This window comes from Pan troglodytes, chromosome 6, assembly GCF_028858775.2.
Source record: "Pan troglodytes isolate AG18354 chromosome 6, NHGRI_mPanTro3-v2.0_pri, whole genome shotgun sequence".
Lineage (NCBI taxonomy): Eukaryota > Metazoa > Chordata > Mammalia > Primates > Hominidae > Pan > Pan troglodytes.
Genome location: NC_072404.2, coordinates 45,805,580 through 45,827,139, shown reverse-complemented (window position 1 = coordinate 45,827,139; position 21,560 = coordinate 45,805,580). Strand labels below are relative to the sequence as shown.

Genomic DNA, 21,560 nt, shown 5'->3' with positions numbered 1-21,560 from the left:
TAAATACTCATTAATTCAAGCACTCTCTTTCTAGTACTCACATTATTTGTCAGGCATTGGAAAGGGAGAACGCTGTTTACAAGATGGACCAGCTCCTGGAGAGCTTTGCAATTTATATAAATTACTAATTAATCTATTAATTAGATTAATTAATATCTAATCTACCCATATACAAAAGGAATGCAGTATCTCAGAAATTATATATAGATAGGTAACTTTGGCATACATGATTTTTCAACTACTGTTTCCTTATCCACCAGCACTACTGATGTCACAGCTATAGATCTATCCCACAAAGCATAACAGGAACATTCTTTCACAAAAGTGCAAAATTTTGTGAAATGCTGATGTCACGGTCACCTGAAAGAAGATGAAGCTTGTAATATTTATTGCAACCTTGCATAGAATCCTTAAGGAAGAAAAACAAAGAGAAGAGGAACACAGAAACAAGTTATGGAAATTCATGTTTACCTTATTTATAAGGCTGATTTTTAAATTATATATAATTTTTCATTCAATATGTATATGAAATGAAATAGCTATAGAACTAGATTTCACTTAGGTGGAGGTGTAAACCACCTTAAATTATATAGTTCGGCAGAAAGACAGATCTATTTGTTACCACCTGTAATTTTTTTTTAAGCATGAGTTTTCTCCGTGGAGGCAAATTGCAAAATTAATCACTTATAAATTTATAAGCCACAATCTCCCTAAAACAATTGATTTTAGTAGGAGTGTAACGCCTTTAATCAGGGGACAAACAAGAACAATAAATAAGAGAAGATTTATGTTACAACTTTGAAAAATGCTTTTAAAATTCTATAAAGTGTTATAATAATTTCATGGCTATCACAAATGTTTTATTCTACAGTGTGAAGATGATAATCCTAAAAATGGAAATTGACTCTGTGAGGTCAGGAGATGTATTCTAAATCTACTGAACTCTTTGTAATTTCCTATGTATATAAATGAGTGGAGGTTGTGAAGATGCCGAGAGAGTGGTGAAAAAATTAAGAAAAAGAGACATATGATTTGGGGGAGCAGGCGTTAAACATGCAAGATCTAAATTTTCTTTTAATACATGACCATATGTCCTTGGACAGTAAGTATATTTGTGTGGCAAGCCAATGGCTGAGTTTTCCAGGGTAGTTTTAATATTACATCCATCATATTGTCAGTCCATGTGTCAAACCATGTGTCCAAAATTTGGGTTCGGAAATTTCTCAGTTGCCACAAATATTTTCCCAGTCAAGATGAAACACTTCCAAATGAAAGTAGTTAGAACTTTACATAACAAATGTGGTGCTTTATTATTATTATTATTACGTACTTCAGTGTTCATTATTAAAACTACTGCAATACTATATCATAAAAATCTGGGATGGATGTTCCAGCCATCATAAGGTCCAAAAGAGAAAGTGTTATTTTCCTGTTAGTGACATGTAGTCCCTTTGTTCTAGTAGAAAAAAAGGTGCCTAGAGGTAGTATATAGAGTAAATATTGTTCCTTTAGCCTACTTCCTGCAGCTTCCAATTTATCCAAGGAAATGTCTACAACAATTTTGTTCAAAAGTCTGTTCTAGTCAATAGCAGGAGAAGTCCACGTTATTGGGCTGATTTTGCTTACATCAGCAAGAGAAATGTCACGTGATACTCAGGCCGCGCTTTCTCTTCCATCACACCATCTTCAAGGAATGTCAATAAACTCACTTTGGTATGGCATTGTGTATGCTCCTTATTGCAAACGGAAGTCTAGGACAACACATAACAATCTGTATCCTGCCTTACTCTCTCGCTGGATGTAAGCAATAAAACAACACAGAAGGTTACCAGCTGCTATGATTTTTTTAAAGTCCCAAAAAAGCATAATATGTGCTCACATATCCATGAATAGAGAGGAGAGCTTTTGTAACAAGTTCCTTGTGTATGGCTGTAAGAACCCTACACAAACCACACGGGCAGCATTTTTTTTAGTGCCCTTTATGTAAACCAGTTGTGCACTGGTTTATATAAATTCCTAGCTATGGAGATGCTTCTGTGAAAGCTTCAGGCTACTGCCTAACACCCAGTGTCATCTCAGGACAAGGGTCACCACTAGGCAAACATATTGTGTCCTATGGCTCGTATCACAAACTCTCAAGATGGAAACAGCATGATCTCCTTCCAAGCCTCTAAAAGACAAACCATGTGGCTCTTACTGGGTGGTTGGAAGCTGATTTATTCTTTAAAGAGAAAATATTCTATTATTAGAAAAAAGTGTGGGGAGGACTGGGAGAAGGAAAAACCTGACGGACTGATTTGGAGACAGAGAGTCATCTTGATATGGCATTTTTCTTTTATTATTATTATTATTATTATTTTGAGACAGAGCTTTGCTCTTGTTGGCCAGGCTGGAGTGCAATGGTGCAATCTTGGCTGACTGCAACCTCTGCCTCCCGGGTTCAAGCAATTTTCCTGCCTCAGCCTCCCGAGTAGCTGGGATTACAGGCATGCGCCACCATGCTCGGCTAATTTTGTATTTTTAGTAGAGACAGGTTTTCTCTATGTTGGTCAGGCTAGTCTCGAACTCCCGACCTTAGGTGATCCACCCACCTTGGCCTCCCAAAGTACTGGAATTACAGACATGAGCCACCATGCCCGGCCAATATTGCATTTTTCCACACGTGCTGGGCTGACTTCAGATTTATTCTAACTGAAAATCACTTTTCATCTAAGGCATAAAGAGAAAATCTGGACTAGATCATCATTTATAGTGAGGCATAGATTATAGTATTCTGCTTTAATCTTACTCTGAAATCAAGATTGGACTTCAGGTCTCCTGATTTCTTTTTTATTTTTATTTATTTATTTATTTTGAGACTGAGTTTCACTGTTGTTGCCCAGGCCAGAGTGCAATGGCGTGATCTCGGCTCACTGCAGCCTCCACCTCCCGGTTTCAAGCAATTCTCCTGTCTCAGCCTCCCAAGTATCTGGAATTACAGGTGTGCACCACCATGCCCAGCTAATTTTTGTATTTTTAGTAGAGATGGGGTTTCACCATGTTGGTCAGGCTGGTCTCAAACTCCTGGCCTCGAGTGATCCACCTGCCTTGGCTTCCCAAAGTGCTGGGGTTACAGGTTGAGACACCGCACTCGGCCAGGTCTCCTGATTTCTATGGCCATACTTTTCCAATTAATGTGCTGACAGCTCATTAATTATATACTGTAAAGGGAAAAGTGACACACATAGCTTGTACTCCAGACATGGTTTAGATGTGTTTATAGAGGATGGCTCTCTAACAGAATAAGTGAAGGGAGTTATGGAGGATCAGGCTAACCTTTATCAGTGCTGCAGGAATTACATATCGCTTTTATGGCTAGGAATAGGCTTAGACACTTTTGTCCAACAGGTTTACCTTGGAGATCTGAGAACAGAATAGTTGATGTCAAGGCCACTGAGTTTTACCTTGAAGGCTACCGCCTTATCACAAAATATCCTGTGGGGTCCTGGGCTCTGGACCTGGCATAACCATTCAAAAATGTGCCAGGAGCATGAGGTATGCAGAAGAGATGGAACCTGAAAGAGTACAACTGGATGCCAGGAATCCAAGGTCAGTGTGCAGTCACCATAGAAGGATGTGGGCTGCTGGTTCCCACGGCCCCTCTGTGCAAGTTTGCTAGGGCTGCCAGAACAAAGAACCCCAAGTTGGGTGGCTTAAACAAGGCTAGCAGTTTGAGATGAAGGTGTCGGGGGCTGGTTCCTTCTCAGGGTTGTGAGAAAGCCTCTATTCCACCCCGCTCTCCTAGTTTCCAGTGGTTTTCTTGCAGTATTTGGCATTCCTTGGCTTGTAGATCTCTGCCTTCATCTTTGTATGACTGTGTGTGTGTGTGTGTGTCTACACTTTTCCTTTTTATGAGGACACCATCATATTGGATTAGGGCTAACGCTAATGACCTCACTTTAACTTGATTAGTTCTGTAAAGACCTTACCTCCAAATAAGGAAATAGAATCATATTTGAGGTACTGGGTGGAGTTAGGGCTCCAGTATATCTTCTTTGGAGGACATGATTCAGTCTGTAACATCCTCCTTCCTGCCACCTTAAGAGCCTCCAGCAGTAATAGTAACAATCATAAATTCTGACATGCCTTTTATGTATCATCTTATGAAATAGCTACCTTTATATCCCTCTTTTAAGCTGAAAAAGAAAAAAAGTATAAAGAAGTGAACTAACTTGCCCAAAGACACACAGTTAGTAAACGACATAGCCAAGATTTGAGAACAAGGAGCCAGCTCCAGGGCCCAAGCACTCAACCACGCACCACCTCATTCAAGTAACCACGTATTGAATACTTGTTACGTGTTGGGTCTTGTGCCAGACACAGGGGCCAGTGGCAGTCTTTGCCCTCAGGGAGCTCATGATCTAACAATATAATAATGCATTATTCTCCTCCAGTTGAGATTTGGCCCGATTCCAGTGTGAGTAGTCTCCCCAACCCAGCTCGCCAAACCTGGCTCCTGAGTACAATATGACGCCATTAAAAAATAATAAGCAACGTGCTACAGGAAAAGGCAACAGGAGCAATTGTCTCTGCTGGTGAGGAAGCATGGGCAGGAATGAACTCGGAGACAGAATTTGAGCACGTATAAAAATGGGAAAAATAATTTAAATGTATTATATCAGAAAGAGGGAAACATTTTTTTCTGAAACAGTAAACAAAGAAATGAGCAGAGGTGATTCAATCAGCCTAAGAAACTTCATATCTTTAAAAGCTGGGAGAATACAGCTACAAAGAGATTTCTTTTTAATGTCTGGAACTTCTGATTGAATTAGCATTAAAACTTATTCAGATTAGAATTAATTTATTCAAATAATTGGGCAAGTTATATATGCCCAAGAACTTGTATTTCTTTCCATTTTATTCCAAAGAGTACATCCTATAGAGTTTTCTGTTTTTCTTACACAGTTGTTACATAATCCCTATTACTTTTTAAATGTAATAAAAATGGGGTCCTGGCTTTTATCCTGTCCAGAATTTTATATTCACTCATAAAAAGAGCTTCTTCTCTTTTTCCAACCTTATTCTTTCAGTAGGAAAAATTAAATGACAACGGGAAATAACTCTTTTCTAAGATTGTGGTGGATCACATAAAAGGGCCTCAATTCTTCAGCCCCCCTGAAGTCACATCCTTTACCCTGTAACTTTGCAGTCACCTCCATCTGTGATTGGTCATTCTGAGTCATTCCGTGAACCACCCACCCAGCATAGCACAAGCAGAGGCATGTAAAGTACTTGCACGGCTGAGCTTGACCTCTCTCTCTTGTTGCTGTGCTATCACCATGAGAGCAGGCCTGGAATAAGAGGAGAATGAGAGATGTCAGGGGCCAAACCGAGCCAGGCTAGATCAACCAACAGCCAGCTGACCACCAGGTACTTGAGCAAACCCAGCCAGGATCATTAGAGCCACCCGGCCAACCTCCAGCTGACCCCGGAGACATCAACACTAAAAGTGCATGGTTAAACACCAGTGATATTTTGTGATCACTGTACTTTTTTGTGGCAATAGATAATTGATTCAAAGACCATTCAGCATTCTTTCCTTTTTAGGATAACTTTTGAGAAGAAACACTGACAGTTTACACTTAGGAGAGCATTCACTATGCATGGTAGCTACTCTTCAGTTTAAATTGACAATGGCCAAGTCTGGTGGCTCACAAATCCCAACTACTCAGGAGGCTAAGGCAGGAGGACTGCTTGAGGCTCGGAGCTTGAGATCAGCCTAGTCAACATAGTGAGACCTTGTCTCAAAAAAATAATAATTAATTAATTAATTAATAATGAGACTGCAGAGAAAAGAGAAATTGGCATGTTGGCATAACTTTTCTGAATATAATTTGATGATATGTATCAAGAGTTTTAAAATATCAAAGGCCCAAGTTATGGTTCAAAATTGCATCTTACTGGTGGATCTGGAGGTGACATCGTTCATTCAGGTCAGACACTAAACTGTTCTTAGATACTCTTCCCACCCCATCATCAGTAACACTCTATGTTTATCCTGGATTAGAACTCCTATGTAGACAGCAGGAACTAAAGGAAAATTATCCTGTATCACATATTCCAAAAGATGAAGCCCCCATACACAAATTCTGTAGGGGAGGGTAGGAGAAAGAAGAACCCTAGTGGCAAAGCACTTATTCATTCAATTTATCAATAAATGTTTATTGAACATCAGCACTGTGCTGGGCATTGTTTTAGGCACTGGTGTTGCATCAGTAAACAAAACAAAGAATAAGTAAGTACATAATAGAGTATGTTGAGAGGTGGTAAGTGTGATGGGGAAAAAGGAGAGGAAAGGAAGAGAAAGGAAATGAAGAGGGTTGAAATAGAAGGGATTAGAAATATAAAAAGAATTTTTAGGGAAGGTGCTGACAAAAGATGATGTTTGGGCAAAATCTTAAGAGATGAGAGAATGAGCGTTGACACTCTCTGGAGGAAGAGTGGCTTGGTCAAAGGCGACAGCAAATGCAAATGCCTTTGAAACTGAAGCATTTCTGGTCAAGCCTGCGGTGGCTTGTAGTTTTCATAGTTTTTCAGAAGAGCAAGCAGTAAAGGTAGAAGGCAATACTTCCTCAGTTCCACTGAGCTTCACTTAGATGAATACTTACCAGATTCTCCAGTTGGTCTGTGCTCACCTACCTGCTGTCCAGATGTAGGAGTCCAGGTGTCCAAATGAACAGAGGGTTGAACCAAAACACACACACACACACACACACACACACACACACACACAGACACAGTTCCTTAGCAAAAGCTAGGTCTAATTTACTCACTGAAGGACAAATAATTCTGGAAACTATGACAAACATCACAGAACAAGAAAAAGAATCAGCACCCTGAAGACTCAAAGGAAGAGTTCATCCCTGAAGATGACTCACTACCGGCAACAATTGAAATTATTAAAAAATTTCTAATTGGGCCAGGTGCAGCGGCTTATGCCTGTGGTCCTAGCACTTTGGGAGGCCAAGGCAAGAGGACTGCTTGAGGCCAGGAGTTCAAGACCAGCCTGGGCAACATAGCAAGACCATATCTCTCCTAAAAAAAATAATAATAATTAATTAGCCAGATGCGGTGGTACACACCTATAGTCCCAGCTACTCAGGAGACTGAGGTGGGAGGATCCCTTGAGCCTGGGAGTTCAAAGCTGCAGTGAGCTATGATCATGCCACTGCACTCCAGCCTGGGCAACAGAGCAAGACTCTGGCTCAAAAAAAAATATGTATTTTCTAATTGGCATTCTGAATAGTTAGCCAGAAGACGTGACCCCTGAGAAACAGAAGCAAAATACATAAAAAGAAAGCTGAATTGACTGAAAAATAAACCAAAACAAAAAAACAAGCAAACAATAGCAGACTTCCAATTAAGATGGAGCACTAAGCTGACTTGAAAAAAACCTCCACCCTCATGCTCAAAATGTAAAAAGATGGTGGCCCACGCCTGTAATCCCTGCACTTTGGGATCCTGAGGCGGGCTGATCATGAGGTCAGGAGTTCCAGATCAGTCTGGCCAGCATAGTGAAACCCCGCCTCTACTAAAAATACAAAAAATTAGCCAGGTGTGGTGGTATGTGCCTGTAATCCAAGCTACTTAATTACTGAAGCAGGAGAATCACATGAACCCAGGAGGTGGAGGTTGCAGTGAGCCAAGATTGCGCCATTGCACTCCAGCCTGGGCGACAGTGCGAGACTCTGTAGATTTGGCATAATTCTTAAAGGCCCTAGAATTTTTAGAGTGGTCAAAGAGCATCGGCTTCACCTTAGAGTCATGAGCTGCATTAGCCCCTAACAGGGGAGTCAGCCTGTCCTTTGAAGCTTTGAAGCCAAGCCTGGACTTTTACTCTCTAACTCTGAGTCTTAGATGACATCTTCTTCCAATAGAAAGTCATTTCATCTACACTGAAAACCTGTTGTTTCGTATAGCTCTCTTCATCAATTACTTGAGCTAGATCTTCTAAATAAATTCCTGCAGCTTCTACATCAGCACTTATTACTTCACCTTGAACTTTTATGTTATGCAGATAGTCTCTTTCCTTAAATCTCATGAATCAACCTCTGCTAACTTCAAACTTTTCTTTGGCAGCTGCCTAACCTCTCTCAGCCTTCAGAGAATTGAAGAGAGGTAAAGACTTGCTCTGGATTAGGCTTTGGCTTAAGGGAATCTTGTGGCTGGTTTGATCTTCTATCCAGACCACTCAAACTTTCTCCATATCAGCAAGAAGGCTGTTTCACTATTTTTATCATTCCTATGTTCACTGGGGTAGTATTTTTAATATGTTCACTGGGGTAGTATTTTTAATTCCCTTCCAGAACTTTTCCTTTGTATTCACAACTTGGCTAACTGGCTCAAGAGGCCTAGCTTTCAGCCCATCTTGGCTTTCTACATGCCTTCCTCACTAAGCTTAACCATTTTGAGCTTTTATTTCAAGTAAAAGACATGAGAATCTTCCTTTCACTTGAACACTTAGAGGCTGTTTTAGGGTTTTTAATTGGCCTATTTCAATATTGTTGTGTTTCAGAGAGTAGGGAGGCCTGAGGAGAGGAAGAGAAATGGGGGGCTGATTGGTGGAGCAGTTAGATCACACACATTTATCAATTAACTTTGCATGAGTGCAATTCATGGTACCCAAAAGCAATTACAATAATAACATCAAAGATCAAAGATCACGGTCCACCATAACAGATATAATAGTAATAATAAAGTTTGAAACATTGTGAGAATTACCAAAATGTGACAGAAAGAAATGAAGACAGCACATACTGTTGGAAAAATGGCACTGGTAGACTTGCTTGATGCAAGGTTGCCACAAACCTTCAGTTTGTAAAAAATGTAATATCTGCAAAGTGCAATAAAGCAAATTGCAATAAAATGAGATATGCCTGTATTTACATGGCATAATTCTTTCCATCCTTTCAATCTTTCTGTAGCCTTTTATTTGAGGTGTCTCTTACAAGCAACATATAATTGATATTATTTTTAATTCTGTCCATAGCATTTGCCTTTTAATTGGAGTATAGATTCCATTTATATTTAATGTACTTGCCAAAAAACCCTCCTGTTTTAAAAAATTTACCTTTTTTTTTTTTTTTGAGACAGAGTTTCACTCTGCTGCCCAGGCTGGAGTGCAGTGGCACAATCTTGGCTCACTGCAGCCTCCGCCTCCTGGGTTCACGCCATTCTCCTGCCTCAGCCTCCCAAGTAGCTGGGACTACAGGTGCCCACCACCACGCCTAGCTAGTTTTTTGTGTCTTATTTTAATAGAGATGGGGGTTTCACTATGTTGACCAGGCTGGTCTCGAACTCCTGACCTCAGGTGATCCACCCTCCTTGGCTTCCCAAAGTGATCATCTATTTGTTTCTACTTGTCTGTGTTCCTTTTTTCCCTTTCTTGCTTCTTTTATTTTTTATTATTTCATTTCCCCTCTTTTTTACATGTTATTCATTCTTTTTCTATTACTTTTGCTGTTATTCTAGAGATTATAATATTCATTCTTGATGTATTAAAGCCAAGTACTTTTATCAATTCCTATACAATCCTAGGACTTTAGAACATTTTACTTTCATTTACTCTATCTCACTTTTTGTGCTGCTATTGTGTATATTTTAATTCTACATATATTTAAACTTCACATGATGTTATTTTTATTGTTTTATATAAATTGTGTTTATTTATATCTATCCATATATATATATGTATTTATATCTATCCATATATAAAAGGATTGATTGCTCTTCATTCCTTTAGATGTCTCCATGATTTCATTTGGGATTATATTCCATCTGCCTGAAAAACTCCTTTTGGAATTTCCTTTAATGTAAATCAGCTGATGATCTTAGTGTTTCTTGGTTATAAAACTGTCTGTATTTTATTTTCAATTTTGAAGATCATTTTTACTGGGTATATAATATAGGTTGATAGGTAATTTCTCCTAGTGCTTTGAAGACATTTGAAGGTGTTTAGGCTTCCATTGGTTCTTTGAGAATAAGCTTTTAATTTTATTGTTGCTCATTTGCAGATTATATCTCTGTTTTCTTTGCTGATTTTAAACCTTTTCTTTTTGATTTTGTTTCTCAGTAGTTTACAATGTGCCTAGACATGGTTTTCTTTGCTTGAAATCCTGCTCTATGTTCATAATGTTTCTTGACTCTGAGAATTGTTGTTCATTAGTTTTAAAAAATTTCCAGCTGTTATCTTTTCAAATACTGCTTCTTTTCCTTTTTTCTCTCACCTCTCTTCCTGATATTCCAATTACGTGTGTGTTAGAATGCTTTACCACATATCACATGTGTCATAGTCTCCTTTCTGAGACCTTATCTCTTTTATAGAAAGTTCTTTCATATCTCTTGTATGTCATTTTTCATATTTTGTTTTGCTTATTAGCTTCACTAATTCTTGCTTAAGTTGTATCTCATCTGTTATTAAGCCCATAATCCTGTAGTAGTTTTAGTTAGTGTGTTTTTTTCTCCAATTCCAAAATTCCATTGTATTCTTCTTTGAAGTTTCCAGTTCTCTGCTGAAAACTCTTTATCTTGCAATTTAATTTCTTGAAGATATTTAACAGAATTATTTTAAAATCTGTCTTTAAACTTTAATATCTGGATCTTCTGTGTGTTTATTTCTGTTTTCTTTTTCCCTTAGTTTTTAAGACAATTCTGTGTCCTTTGTTTAAATTAAGTTTCAGACATGGTGTATAAAATATTATATGGGTAATGTGTTGCTCTGGATGATGCTTTTTTTCCCCAGAGAGAATATTTACTGTTGCCATTTGAAGCTGGTTTTCAGCCCTTGGGTCTATTTCCCATTCATCCACACCCCTAGGGTATAGCTCTTCGGAGTCCCAGCTGAAAGCCTAGTTGCTTACCAGCCCCTCATCATAAATAGGTCCTAAACTCCAATTTTTTTTTGTCTCCTCAACCCCATGAGATGACTGAAAGCTCTGCTTACTTTCTCACTCTTTCAGCCATGGCTTTAAAATCATCAAATACCTCATGGGAAAAGTGGTGGCTTTCTGAGCTGCCTATCTTTCCAGGATTTCAGTCATCCAAGTCCTTGCTGGGAGAGGAAATTTTTAACTTTTGTCAACTTTTCTATTTTTTCTTAGAATATTGAACACAAATAAACTAGTATATCAGTGCCAGAAGCAAAACTCCACTGAGACAGTCTGAGTAGAGCAGTGGCGTGATTTGGTTTCGATTTTTAAAAGATCACTCTCATTGCCTTGAAAATGAACTATGTGGCATTAGGGAGGAAGAAGGATGGAAGCAGGTGGTCCAGTTAGTAAACTATCACAATAATCCAGGTGGCTTATTAAGAGATAACGATGGCTCAGGCCATGGTGGTAAGGTGGAAATAGAGAGAAGTGATCAAACGCCGCATCTAGTTTGAAGGAAAAGACAAGAGGGTTTACTGACAAACTGGAGATGAGCATGGGAGAGGAATCAATGCTCATCCCAAGATTTTTGGCCTGAACAGCTAGAAGGAAGGAGATGAAGAAAACTGAGACGGGGAAAGCTGGGTAGGAGTGCATTCATGAAGACCAATCAGCAACTTACTTTTGTGTATGTTAAGTCTGAGATGCTAATTTGACATGTAAGTGGAGATGCCAAATGCATAGTCAAATACACCAGTCTGAAGTTCAGGGAATATTTGGAAGCTAGAGATACAAATTCTGTAGTCATGAGCATATAGATGGTAATTAAAGTCGTAAGACCGGATGAGAGGACCTCGAAAGTAAATATAGAGACGACTACAGACAATATAAAGTGTCTATTTCATAGGGCTGGTGTGCAGGGTTAATAATATTTATACAACTCTGCCTCCAGACCCCTCTCCCAGTGTACGGAGATCAGGATCTCATCACCCCTCCCCACCACGTGAAGTCCTGCTTACAGCTCAAATGCCTTTTATTAACCGAAGTGCCTCCAGACCCCTCCCCTCCTCACCACGTGAAGTCCCGCTTACAGCTCAAATGCCTTTTATTAACCGAAGGTCAGCTTTTGTGACTCTCAGACGCTCAACAGGTGCGCAACTCTGCTAACGCAGTAGGCTGTCCTGGCCAAAGGGTGGTGCTGTGAGTCGCCTCCAGCCTCCGGGCCGTCCCGAAAGCTGCACCTTCTCCCTCTGAGCTGCAGAGGGCGCGCGTGAGGCATCGGGCGCCCAGGACCCCGCGGGAGCTCAGCGAGGGGGCGGGCGGCCACGGAGTGAGGCTGGGGCGGGGTCGGGCGCGGGGCGGACGTGGGGAGGGTTTGGCCGGGGCCAGAAGCAGGGTGCAGGGCAGGCGCGGGGCGGTCACGGGGGCGGGGCCGGTCGCGGGGCGCGGGGCAGGCCCGAGCTACCGGTAGTCTGCCTGCCGCAGTCCGAGCGCCGCGCTGGGGAGAGCGGGTGTTTGAAGGCTCCGCGGACCGGCACTAGGAGCCGGGGGCGGGTCCGTGACCCTCCGGCTGCTCGGAGCGAACAGGCGGCCAGGAAAGAAGCGGGCCTGAACACCATGATCCCTTTGGAGAAGCCAGGCAGCGGCGGCTCCTCCCCAGGCGCCACCTCAGGCTCGGGCCGGGCAGGCCGGGGTCTGAGCGGGCCGTGCCGGCCGCCGCCGCCGCCCCAGGCCCGCGGGCTGCTGACAGAGATACGCGCCGTGGTGCGCACCGAGCCCTTCCAGGACGGCTACAGCCTGTGCCCGGGCCGGGAGCTGGGCAGGTGAGGACGGGCGGGGCCCGGCGCGGAACCTTCCCGGACGCGCGGGGCGGGACGCGGGCGCCGATAAGTGCCGGGGCCGCGGCGGCGAGGCTGAGGTGGCGTTGCTGCTGCCGATAACGCGCGTTGTGACTTGGCACAAACTTGGGTGCCGACGGCGAGTAGGGCAGCCGAGTCGCACCACCGCCCCCTCCACGCGCCGCGCCCAGCAAGCGAGTGGTGGTAACTCGATGGCGGTCCCGGAGGCGGCGGAGGCACGGACACTTTCCTCTCCTCAGCCCTTTCGTCCTCTGTGGCGTTTCGAATGGCTATTTAACGAGAGAAGGTGCGGACCGCGCTCTGCCTTTCACCCCGAGCAGCGGGTCTGAAAACCAGAGGTCTGTGGAGCCGACTTTGCATTTTTCCTTCAACTCTTGCGACTTTCTTGGTCTCCCTGTGTGGTTTTAATAAAATACAGTATCCGTTGTGACCGCTTCCTTTGCACCGGCGCTCTGTTACCTTGTGTCGCTCTTCTGCTGAATTCATTTTCGTTTTCTTGGTTGGTTTTCTGCCGTTTTAGTTCTAAAGCATTTAGGTCCCTTTGCTTCGAGTTTAGATTGGTTTCTTTCGTGGGCGCTTGGCCCTTTTCTCGCTCTTTTTACTTTGCTGGGAACCGATTCTTGCCTTCTCCCCCCACCCCACGCTAGCCCACCCTTTTTTTGTGGGAGTAGAGAGAGCTTACAACTTGGTCTCTAAAGTTGCAGGTGCAGGCTGTTGGGATGCTTTACATTTTGTATGCTGAAGAGGGGTGATCGAGTGATTTTTGTGGGGTTTGGCGACTCTTCCTTGAGAACAGTTTGAAGAAGTTGTTAAATACTCTGGCTTTGGGGGCAGACCTGAGTTCATATTCGTGCCCTTCTTGCTGTGTTTGCCTTTGGAGGGGTTAGACTCTCCAGCCTCACTTTCCTCATCCGTAAGATCAGTATAATGATGACAGTACCTACCTCAGAGGTGTCCTGAAGATGCCATGCTTGTCAAGCGCATACCACTGGGCTTGCCACATGGCGTTCAGTAAATGTTCGCATTATTGCCAGCATTTGTCATGGTTGCAAAATAGCACCATGTTGTAATGGGAAAGGGCCTGACAGTTGGAACAGCCTTCAGCTGGGGTCTTGGAAAGGCAAACAGTGTAACATTGGTTATAATGTTAAAAACACACTGCCTTACACATATTAAGGTAACTTTTGGAAATAGTTTTTTTTGGGGGGTGGGCGTGTAGGGAGTGTGGAATCCTACCTTAACAAAGTCTTACTTATTCCTAAATGTTAACAAAAGGAAAAACACCTTTCAGGAACAAGATTTACTTCACTGCTAGGCCCTAGTTGACTGGATCTGTGCATATTTTGTGACAAAAGATGAAGGGAGCTGTGACTTAGCTGTGTATTCTAATTTGTCGACATTCCAAACATTCTGAAGTAACCCGTATTACCTGAAAAAAGGAAAACTGGCCGGGCGCAGTGGCTCACGCCCATAATCCCAGCCCTTTGGGAGGCTGAGGCGGGTGGATCACCTGAGGTCAGGAGTTCCAGACCAGCCTGGCCAACATGGTGAAACCCCGTCTGTACCAAAAATACAATAATTAGCTGGGCCTGGTGGTGGGCGCCTGTAATCCCAGCTACTCGTGAGGCTGAGGTAGGCGAATCACTTGAACCCGGGAGGCGGAGGTTGCAGTGAGCCAAGATCGCGCCATTGCACTCCAGCTTGGGTGACAGAGCGAGACTCCATCTCCAAAAAAAAAAAAAGGAAAACTACGTTTTTCCATTATTTGGTTGTCTGGCTTCATTCCACAAGGAAAACCGGTGCAAATATTACAAAGCGAAATGTCGTCAGGTGGCAAGCACTGTCTTGGAGATGTTATAATCTGGAAACTGATTTGCACCCCACCAGGTGTTACGGTACCAATTCCTTCAGGAATGTTTCTTTCAACTTTTGTTTTAAACTCCATTATAAAATTAGCTTGCCGATCAGGTTTTTTTTTAAGATTGTGATATCTTCTACATATCTTTTCTTACATAAATTTCTTTACAAAAGGAGTAGATTGTAAAGCAGCATAACAATGCAGTTATTAGATAAATACTTGATGTAAGAGCCTGGAACTGAAAAATAAAATTAAATCTATTCTTTCCCTTGTGGCACCCTTTTTTATCGCATAGGAGTTTAATGCAGTGCTTAAGAACATTGGCTTTGGAGTCAGACAGTGTGAGATTGAATCTTGGCTCTTACTAGTTATGTGGACTTGAGTGCATTACCTAACCGTTTATTGCCTCATAGGGTTGGTGAGAGAATTAAGTAAAACACATAGCCTTAAGGCTGTGCTTAGCTTAGGGGAAGCACTCAATAAATGTAATTCATGGTGTAATTCAATAAATGTTATTATTTTAAATGTAACCCAAAAAGAAAACCTGCACAATCTCAAAAAATGCCTCTATCTCTGGCAAAAGTAATGAAGTCACAGGAACTGTTCAGAAGTCTCAGGAAGGAAAAGTTCTGTTTGTGCTATAAGCAGTCCTTGTTTAAGGTTTATAAATTTTGCCTGTATTTATGGTTTTAACATAGCTAAGTGTGTCTCTGCTTCATCTTTGATAAGATAGAAAACCTATTTTTCCAACAATTAACTCTGGTTGCATTTCTGATATAACTCTAATTAATCTCATGCTGATAAAGAACTTGGAGAATACCCGTGCTAATAGTTTAATGATGTGGGAAGAAAAACAGATTTTTTTTTTTTCATTTTATTCTATGGCCTTTCATTTAGTAAAATGCAGAAGGGGTGTGATGAGTTAACTGTTCAAACAAATCGTTCTTTTTCAGGTGCTACTATGTTATCACAGATCTAAAACTTTCAATGAGATGACTGTTAAAAGAGAATTTTTTAAATGGTCAACATTGATTCCAGAGTAATGACAGGATGTGATGTTGATCATTTAAGAAATGTTGCATTCTTTCATGTCTCCAGCAGAGTCCATAGCAGCATAAATAAGGGTAAATATATGATGTAAAACATTCTTTTATTGCTTGAAGCTTGACTGGTTAAGGCTTGTTACCTTTCTTTGAGTCAGGATGTATGCCAATGTAAACCACATTAATGATTTCGTTACTGGGGCACACAAGAGAAATGACCTTGGGTTCTGATAATTTTTTCGTGTTGATTTCCCTTGAGTTTATTGATAATATAGAAACAGAAAGATGTTTCAAGGAACTTAAAGATACACCAGTTTCATAGCAAATGATTTGCCTTACATTTGTTTTCATTATCTAGTCCTCAGCTTTAATGTTTTTAATATACCGATAAATTTTTTCTTAAGAAAAAAAATATTTTAAGCCAAAAGAACACTTTAAAAATATTAGTACATGCTAATAGTTGGATTTTCCTAAGGAAAAAAGTTACAAATACAAGTTCCCATCTGAAACAGGTACTTTATAATGTGCAGGCCTTACAGTTTTACAAGTGCTTTCACATGCATTATCTCATTGATTCTCACCACAAGCCTGTTTGGAAAGCCCCATTTTTCAGATGAGAAAACAAAGACAGATTTAAAAGTCTTGTGAGAGATAACAGAACTGGGACTCCTGACTTTGAAATCATTCCCATTACACCACACATGTTTTTCAAAGAATAATCTGTAGTCTGTATCTTATGACTAAAGCAATTTCCTATCATTTTAATGAAATGATATGTTTTTATTGTTTTTTGTGGTTGTTTTTTTTTTTTTTTTTTTTTTTTTTTTTTTTTTGAGATGGAGTCTCGCTCTGTCGCCCAGGCTAGACTGCAGTGGCGCGATCTCAGCTCACCGCAAGCCCCGCCTCCTGGGTTCACGCCATTCTCCTGCCTCAGCCTCCCGAGTAGCTGGGACTATAGGCGCCTGCCACCATGCCTGGCTAATTTTTTGTATTTTTAGTAGAGACAGGGGAAAGGATCTGTTAATGAGTTCTACATTGGAACAAACATGACCAAGCTTCAGTGTTATGACTGAACACTTATGAATAGTTAAGTTCCCACTGGGGCCTTAAAGTAAATTAGGGATGTCCTATCTCATTCTCCTCAGAGCAGTCAGGGGTAATAGGGACAAGAGAGGATTTTTATCAGAGAATAAGAGAATATTCAAACTGAAAGGGGACTCTGGGTGGGTATTTTGGGGACTGTGTGTCCTTACCTAGATTGATGGCTGTAGGTAATAGCTTCAGTTTTTGTATCTGACAAGAACTTAAGCGTGTGTCATAAGTTATCATTTTTTAAGAAATAAAGACCTTTATTAAGTAATATCCATGCAGAAATTGCTTTGTTTTAACACAGATGTTATTTAAGATTTCTTGACAGCTAGTCATTAGTTTGAAGAATTTTATTTACAAACAATTTTGGGTAATCTGATACTTTGGATGGATAAAAGAAAATTGGCCATATTTGTGGTTCAACAATAAAGTTACTTGGAAAGTATGGCTTCTGCTCTTAGGCAGGTACTTTAAGTCAGTCAGCTGTTTAATTTTGAAAAGTTCATGCTTCAAATGTTAAAATCTTAATTTAAAATACATTAAGAATTTGAATTTTAATCTTTTCATAAAACCATAGATGACACAATTTTATAAAATATGAGTATTGAACCAAATGCATTAGAAAGCTAAGTAGCTGTAGTCATTGAGTCACCTCTTCAGGTAAGTAAGAAGTTAACTAGATTTCTTGAGAGAATTTACACATTATGTAGACTTAATAGCTCACCTCCAGAACTCCTGTTCTGATATTTTTTAAAATTATTATCATTGGTTATATCATAGATCTGAAATTAATGCCAAAAACAATAAAAATAGCCACTGATTATTGATCATTTGCTGAATGCTACACACTTTAAAGATGTAATTTTGTATAGTCTTCACTGCCCTGTATGGTAAAGTGCCATTGATCTCATTTTACAGATGAGGAATCCCAGGTTCCAAAGGATTAATAAATTGCCCAGTATTACACACTTGTTAGCCAGAATTTAAAACCAAGTTTGACTTGTAAGGCCCTGCCTTTTCTTATCACGCATGCTAATGTCTTATTTGAATGGACTCACTGATTTTTACGCCTAGGGTCTTTTTCTTGATCCTTTCAGCGATAAGGAAGACAAAATCCATTCTAGGTTTTTCCTGAATGGAACTTCTTTACCTTTAAGACATCATTCCCAGCTGGGCTTGGTGGCTCACAGCTGTAATCCCAGCACTTTAGGAGGCCAAGGTGGGCGGATCACTTGAGGTCAGAAGCTTGAGAGCAGCCTGGCCAACATGGTGAAACCTCATCTCTACTAAAATTACAAAATTAGCCGGGCACACACCTGTAGTCCCAGCTACTTGGGAGGCTGAAGCGGGAGAATTCCTTGAACTTGAGAGGCGGAGGTTGTGGTGAGCAGAGATAGTGCCACTGTACTCCAGCCTAGGTGACAGAGTGGGACTGTGTCTCAAAAAAAGAAAAAAGACATCACTCCAGTGTAATTAGGCAAATACTGTACTTATGTATCAAGTACATAAAAGCACTACCTTAGGCTCTGGAAGCTATTCCCAAATGTAACAGATGAATCACTGTCCCCTTTATAGGCAAGATGATATGCCACTGGAAGGTCTTATGGGGGAAATAACATTTCAGTTGGGCTGTAAAGAATGGATGGAATTTCAGTAGTAGTTGCATTGTCAATAAAACAGCAAGTCGGAGCAGTAGAAAAATTCAGTGAAGAGAGAATGGCAAGTAGTCCAGTATATTAAATGTCATGAGGTTAAGTTGCCATAAAACTTTTATTTAACAAAATAATAAGCAGTATATATACTAGGTGTGCTGATTATATTTGCACACCTGCCATGTGCAGGGCACTATGGAGATTAAAAGATGAAGAATAAGTGAGGTCCCTGAAACTCACAGTCCAGCTGGGAGACATAGTACAAGAAGTTGTAATATATAAGATTGACATAAATATAATAAAGGTATAAACAAAGCACTTTAACCTAGAATAAAACAGGACCTTGGACATTATTTTACTTCCCCTTTGTACTGCTCAAATTAGCATGTGCATTTTCTGATGTTTACCTGAATGTTATATATTCTATTATCTCTTCACCTTTGCTTATAATCCAACACTTGAATTTGTATTTGGAATCCCTTCAATAAATGGGATTCTCTTTACCAAAAAAGGCAGCTCAACCTTCTGTCCAACTGTAACTCCTACCACATTACACAGTACTATAACTGGTACCACATTTACACAGTACCTGTATTAAAAATCTAAAAGTCATCCATGACTTTCACCTTTCCTTTCTCCTCTCATCTCTGCGTACAACTCACACCTGCCAGGGAGTGCTAATAAATCTTGACTTTGAGTGTCTTTTAAACATATTCTCTCTTCCCAGTCCCTACGCTGGTACTTGAGTGCAGACCTACTGCTTTGAATTATTTTATTGGCCTCTCTGTTTCTAGTTATCACTGGCAATCCACTCTTCACAACACTATTATAATTACCTGTTTTGTTTTATTTTATTTTATAATTTTAATTTAATTTAATTTAATTTTAATTTTAATTTTAATTTAATTTTATTTTATTTTATTTGAGACAGGGTCTCATTCTGTTGCCCAGGCTAGAGTACAGTGGCATGATCTCGGCAGCCTAGATGTCCCAGGCTCAACTGATCCTCCCATCCCAGCATCTCAAGTGCCAGGACCACAGGTGCACACAACCACGCCTGTCTAATTTTTGTATTTTTTGTAGTGACAAGATTTCGCCATGTTGCCCAGGCTGGTCTCGAACTCCTGGGCTCAAGCAATCTGCCTACCTCAGCCTCCGAAAGTGCTGGTATTACAGGCATGAGCCACCGTGCCCAACCAGAATTATCTTTTCTAAACAATTATTTTCAGTATTCTAATAGTTTCCAGTTTTAAGCCTGATGAAGCCCAAACTCCTTAGCAAACATACCTACCTAAAGATACTCACCCTGTCTCCCTAAGCAGTGTTTTTAGGCACTGATAATGCAAAGGACTTAGGGAGCTCGGACTGGTGGGTCTCAATCAAATGTCACCTCCTCTTGTTATAATTGTTTATGTATCTTACCTTTCCCACCTCTCTGGAATATGTTTTCAATGAGTAGTTCTGAAATGTATTCATTTCTGATATTCATCCCAAAATATTTAATGAAAACCTAAGTTCTCAGTTTTGTACCTATTAGCAAAATATAGATGTTTTTGAAATGAAAAAATATACCTGAAAATTATGGCAACTGTGTATTCCAGGAAGAAGTTTGGCTTTTGAGTCAACAAAAAAAGTAGATGTGCAACAAACATCTTATGCCCTTTGGACCTCATCAGCCCCAAGAGAGCTGTATATAACCATGGCCCATAATGTCAGGGAAACATCATTTTTAAAATGTTTTGTAGAGGACTCAATAACCTAAAGTTAAAGGTTGAGGTACAGTCACAATTTTTACCATAAAGTCATGGTAAAATATGCATGTTGGAGCCCTTTTGAGGTATGGAATTTAGGGAACTCTGTCAATGTAATTCTGAGCATATACACTGGGACTTTGCAGCTTGAATGCTGAATCTCCTGTTTTCTTTATACAATGTGGCTGTGTAGAACAGCTCCAAGAAATCCGTTATTATCTTCTCTGACTCCTCCTTGAGTGGTTTGAAGGGTCCCCCTCCCATTGCACCAGTCATTTAGAGATGAAGCGCTTCCTCAAATCATTGCGACCTGCTGTCATAATGTCAGTTTCAGTGGTATGTGGTATTAGAACGATGGAAGAGTTTTATTCAACATAGGATAGAGGCAGGGGTCAGCAAACTACAGCCAGCCACCTATTTTTGAAAGCCTTGCAAGCTGTTTTTACATTTTTTATGTTTTACATTTTTTAGTAGTTAAAAAAATTAGAATAAGAGTAATATTTAATAACATGAAAAGCTTATGAAATTAAATTTCAGTGTAAAAGGTTCATTGGAAGCCAAACATACCCATTCATTTACCTTTCTTGTATGGCGGCTTTTGTTCTACAACAGTGGACTTGAGTCATTGCTGCAGAGACCCTCTGGTCCACAAAGCCAAAAATATTTACCATCTTGCTTGCCCTTTACAGAAAAACTTGCTGACCCCAGTATAGTACAGGATATGATGGAAAGAAAAGAATAAATCTAGAACTGTGAGGAATGTTTCCAGAAAAACAAAGGTGGTGTCAGTGTAGTCATTGATATGAAAGGAGAGCCATGGGAACTGCATTCTAGCACCTAAAGGAATGGGTGAGGAGCATGAGCAGCAGATGAATAAGTATGGGGAAGAGGCCCCAGAATTTAGCAATGGCTGTTCTGTAACAGGGCTCCCACAGTTCACAGGTTAGCAATGTGTGTGAGTCCGTGTTTAATTTGCCCGGTTAAATTCTAACTTCTAGGTTTTGATCTTTCATTCTAGACTACTGACATAATTTTGAGTTCCAATTCTGTTTGCTGAATTAGCTGTCTTTCCATTTAGTCTTTAAAAATAGACTTTCAGGCTATGTAATAAGTAGTTTTTTTGCTTACTGCACAGTACTTTATTGCTTTGAATGTCAGGTGTGGCAACAGTAAACATTTGTGTGTGTGATATGTGTTTGAGGGCCGTTCTACTGAGTCATTTCTAATTTACCAGGAACATGTTTGCTGCCAATTATATGTTGACGCTTCATTTCAGACGAATTTTTTACAAATTAAACTTTCTCTTCTCTTGAAACTTCAGACATGTAGGTATGAAAATATCAAATTAATAATAATTGTTTTCTGTCTTAAAAGAATGCAGAGATCATTGGCAACCTTTTA

The 21,560-nt window shown here is 40.4% G+C and overlaps 1 protein-coding gene across 4 annotated transcripts in view; it reads left to right on the top strand.

Moving 5' to 3' along the window:
* Nucleotides 1–12,300: 12,300 nt before the first annotated feature.
* The window catches only part of STK17A (serine/threonine kinase 17a), a 53,968-nt gene continuing 44,708 nt past the window's right edge, over nucleotides 12,301–21,560 (top strand). For 3 of the 4 annotated variants that reach the window (XR_001719209.3, XR_001719208.3, XM_009452955.5), the window contains exon 1: nucleotides 12,301–12,730. Coding sequence is in view for 2 of the 4 variants with exons in the window: in XM_009452955.5 (XP_009451230.1) it covers nucleotides 12,525–12,730 (206 nt within the window). In the remaining 2 variants the exon portion in view is untranslated. The remainder of the gene's footprint in view (nucleotides 12,731–21,560) is intronic. The other variant, XM_063814174.1, reaches the window with a different exon arrangement.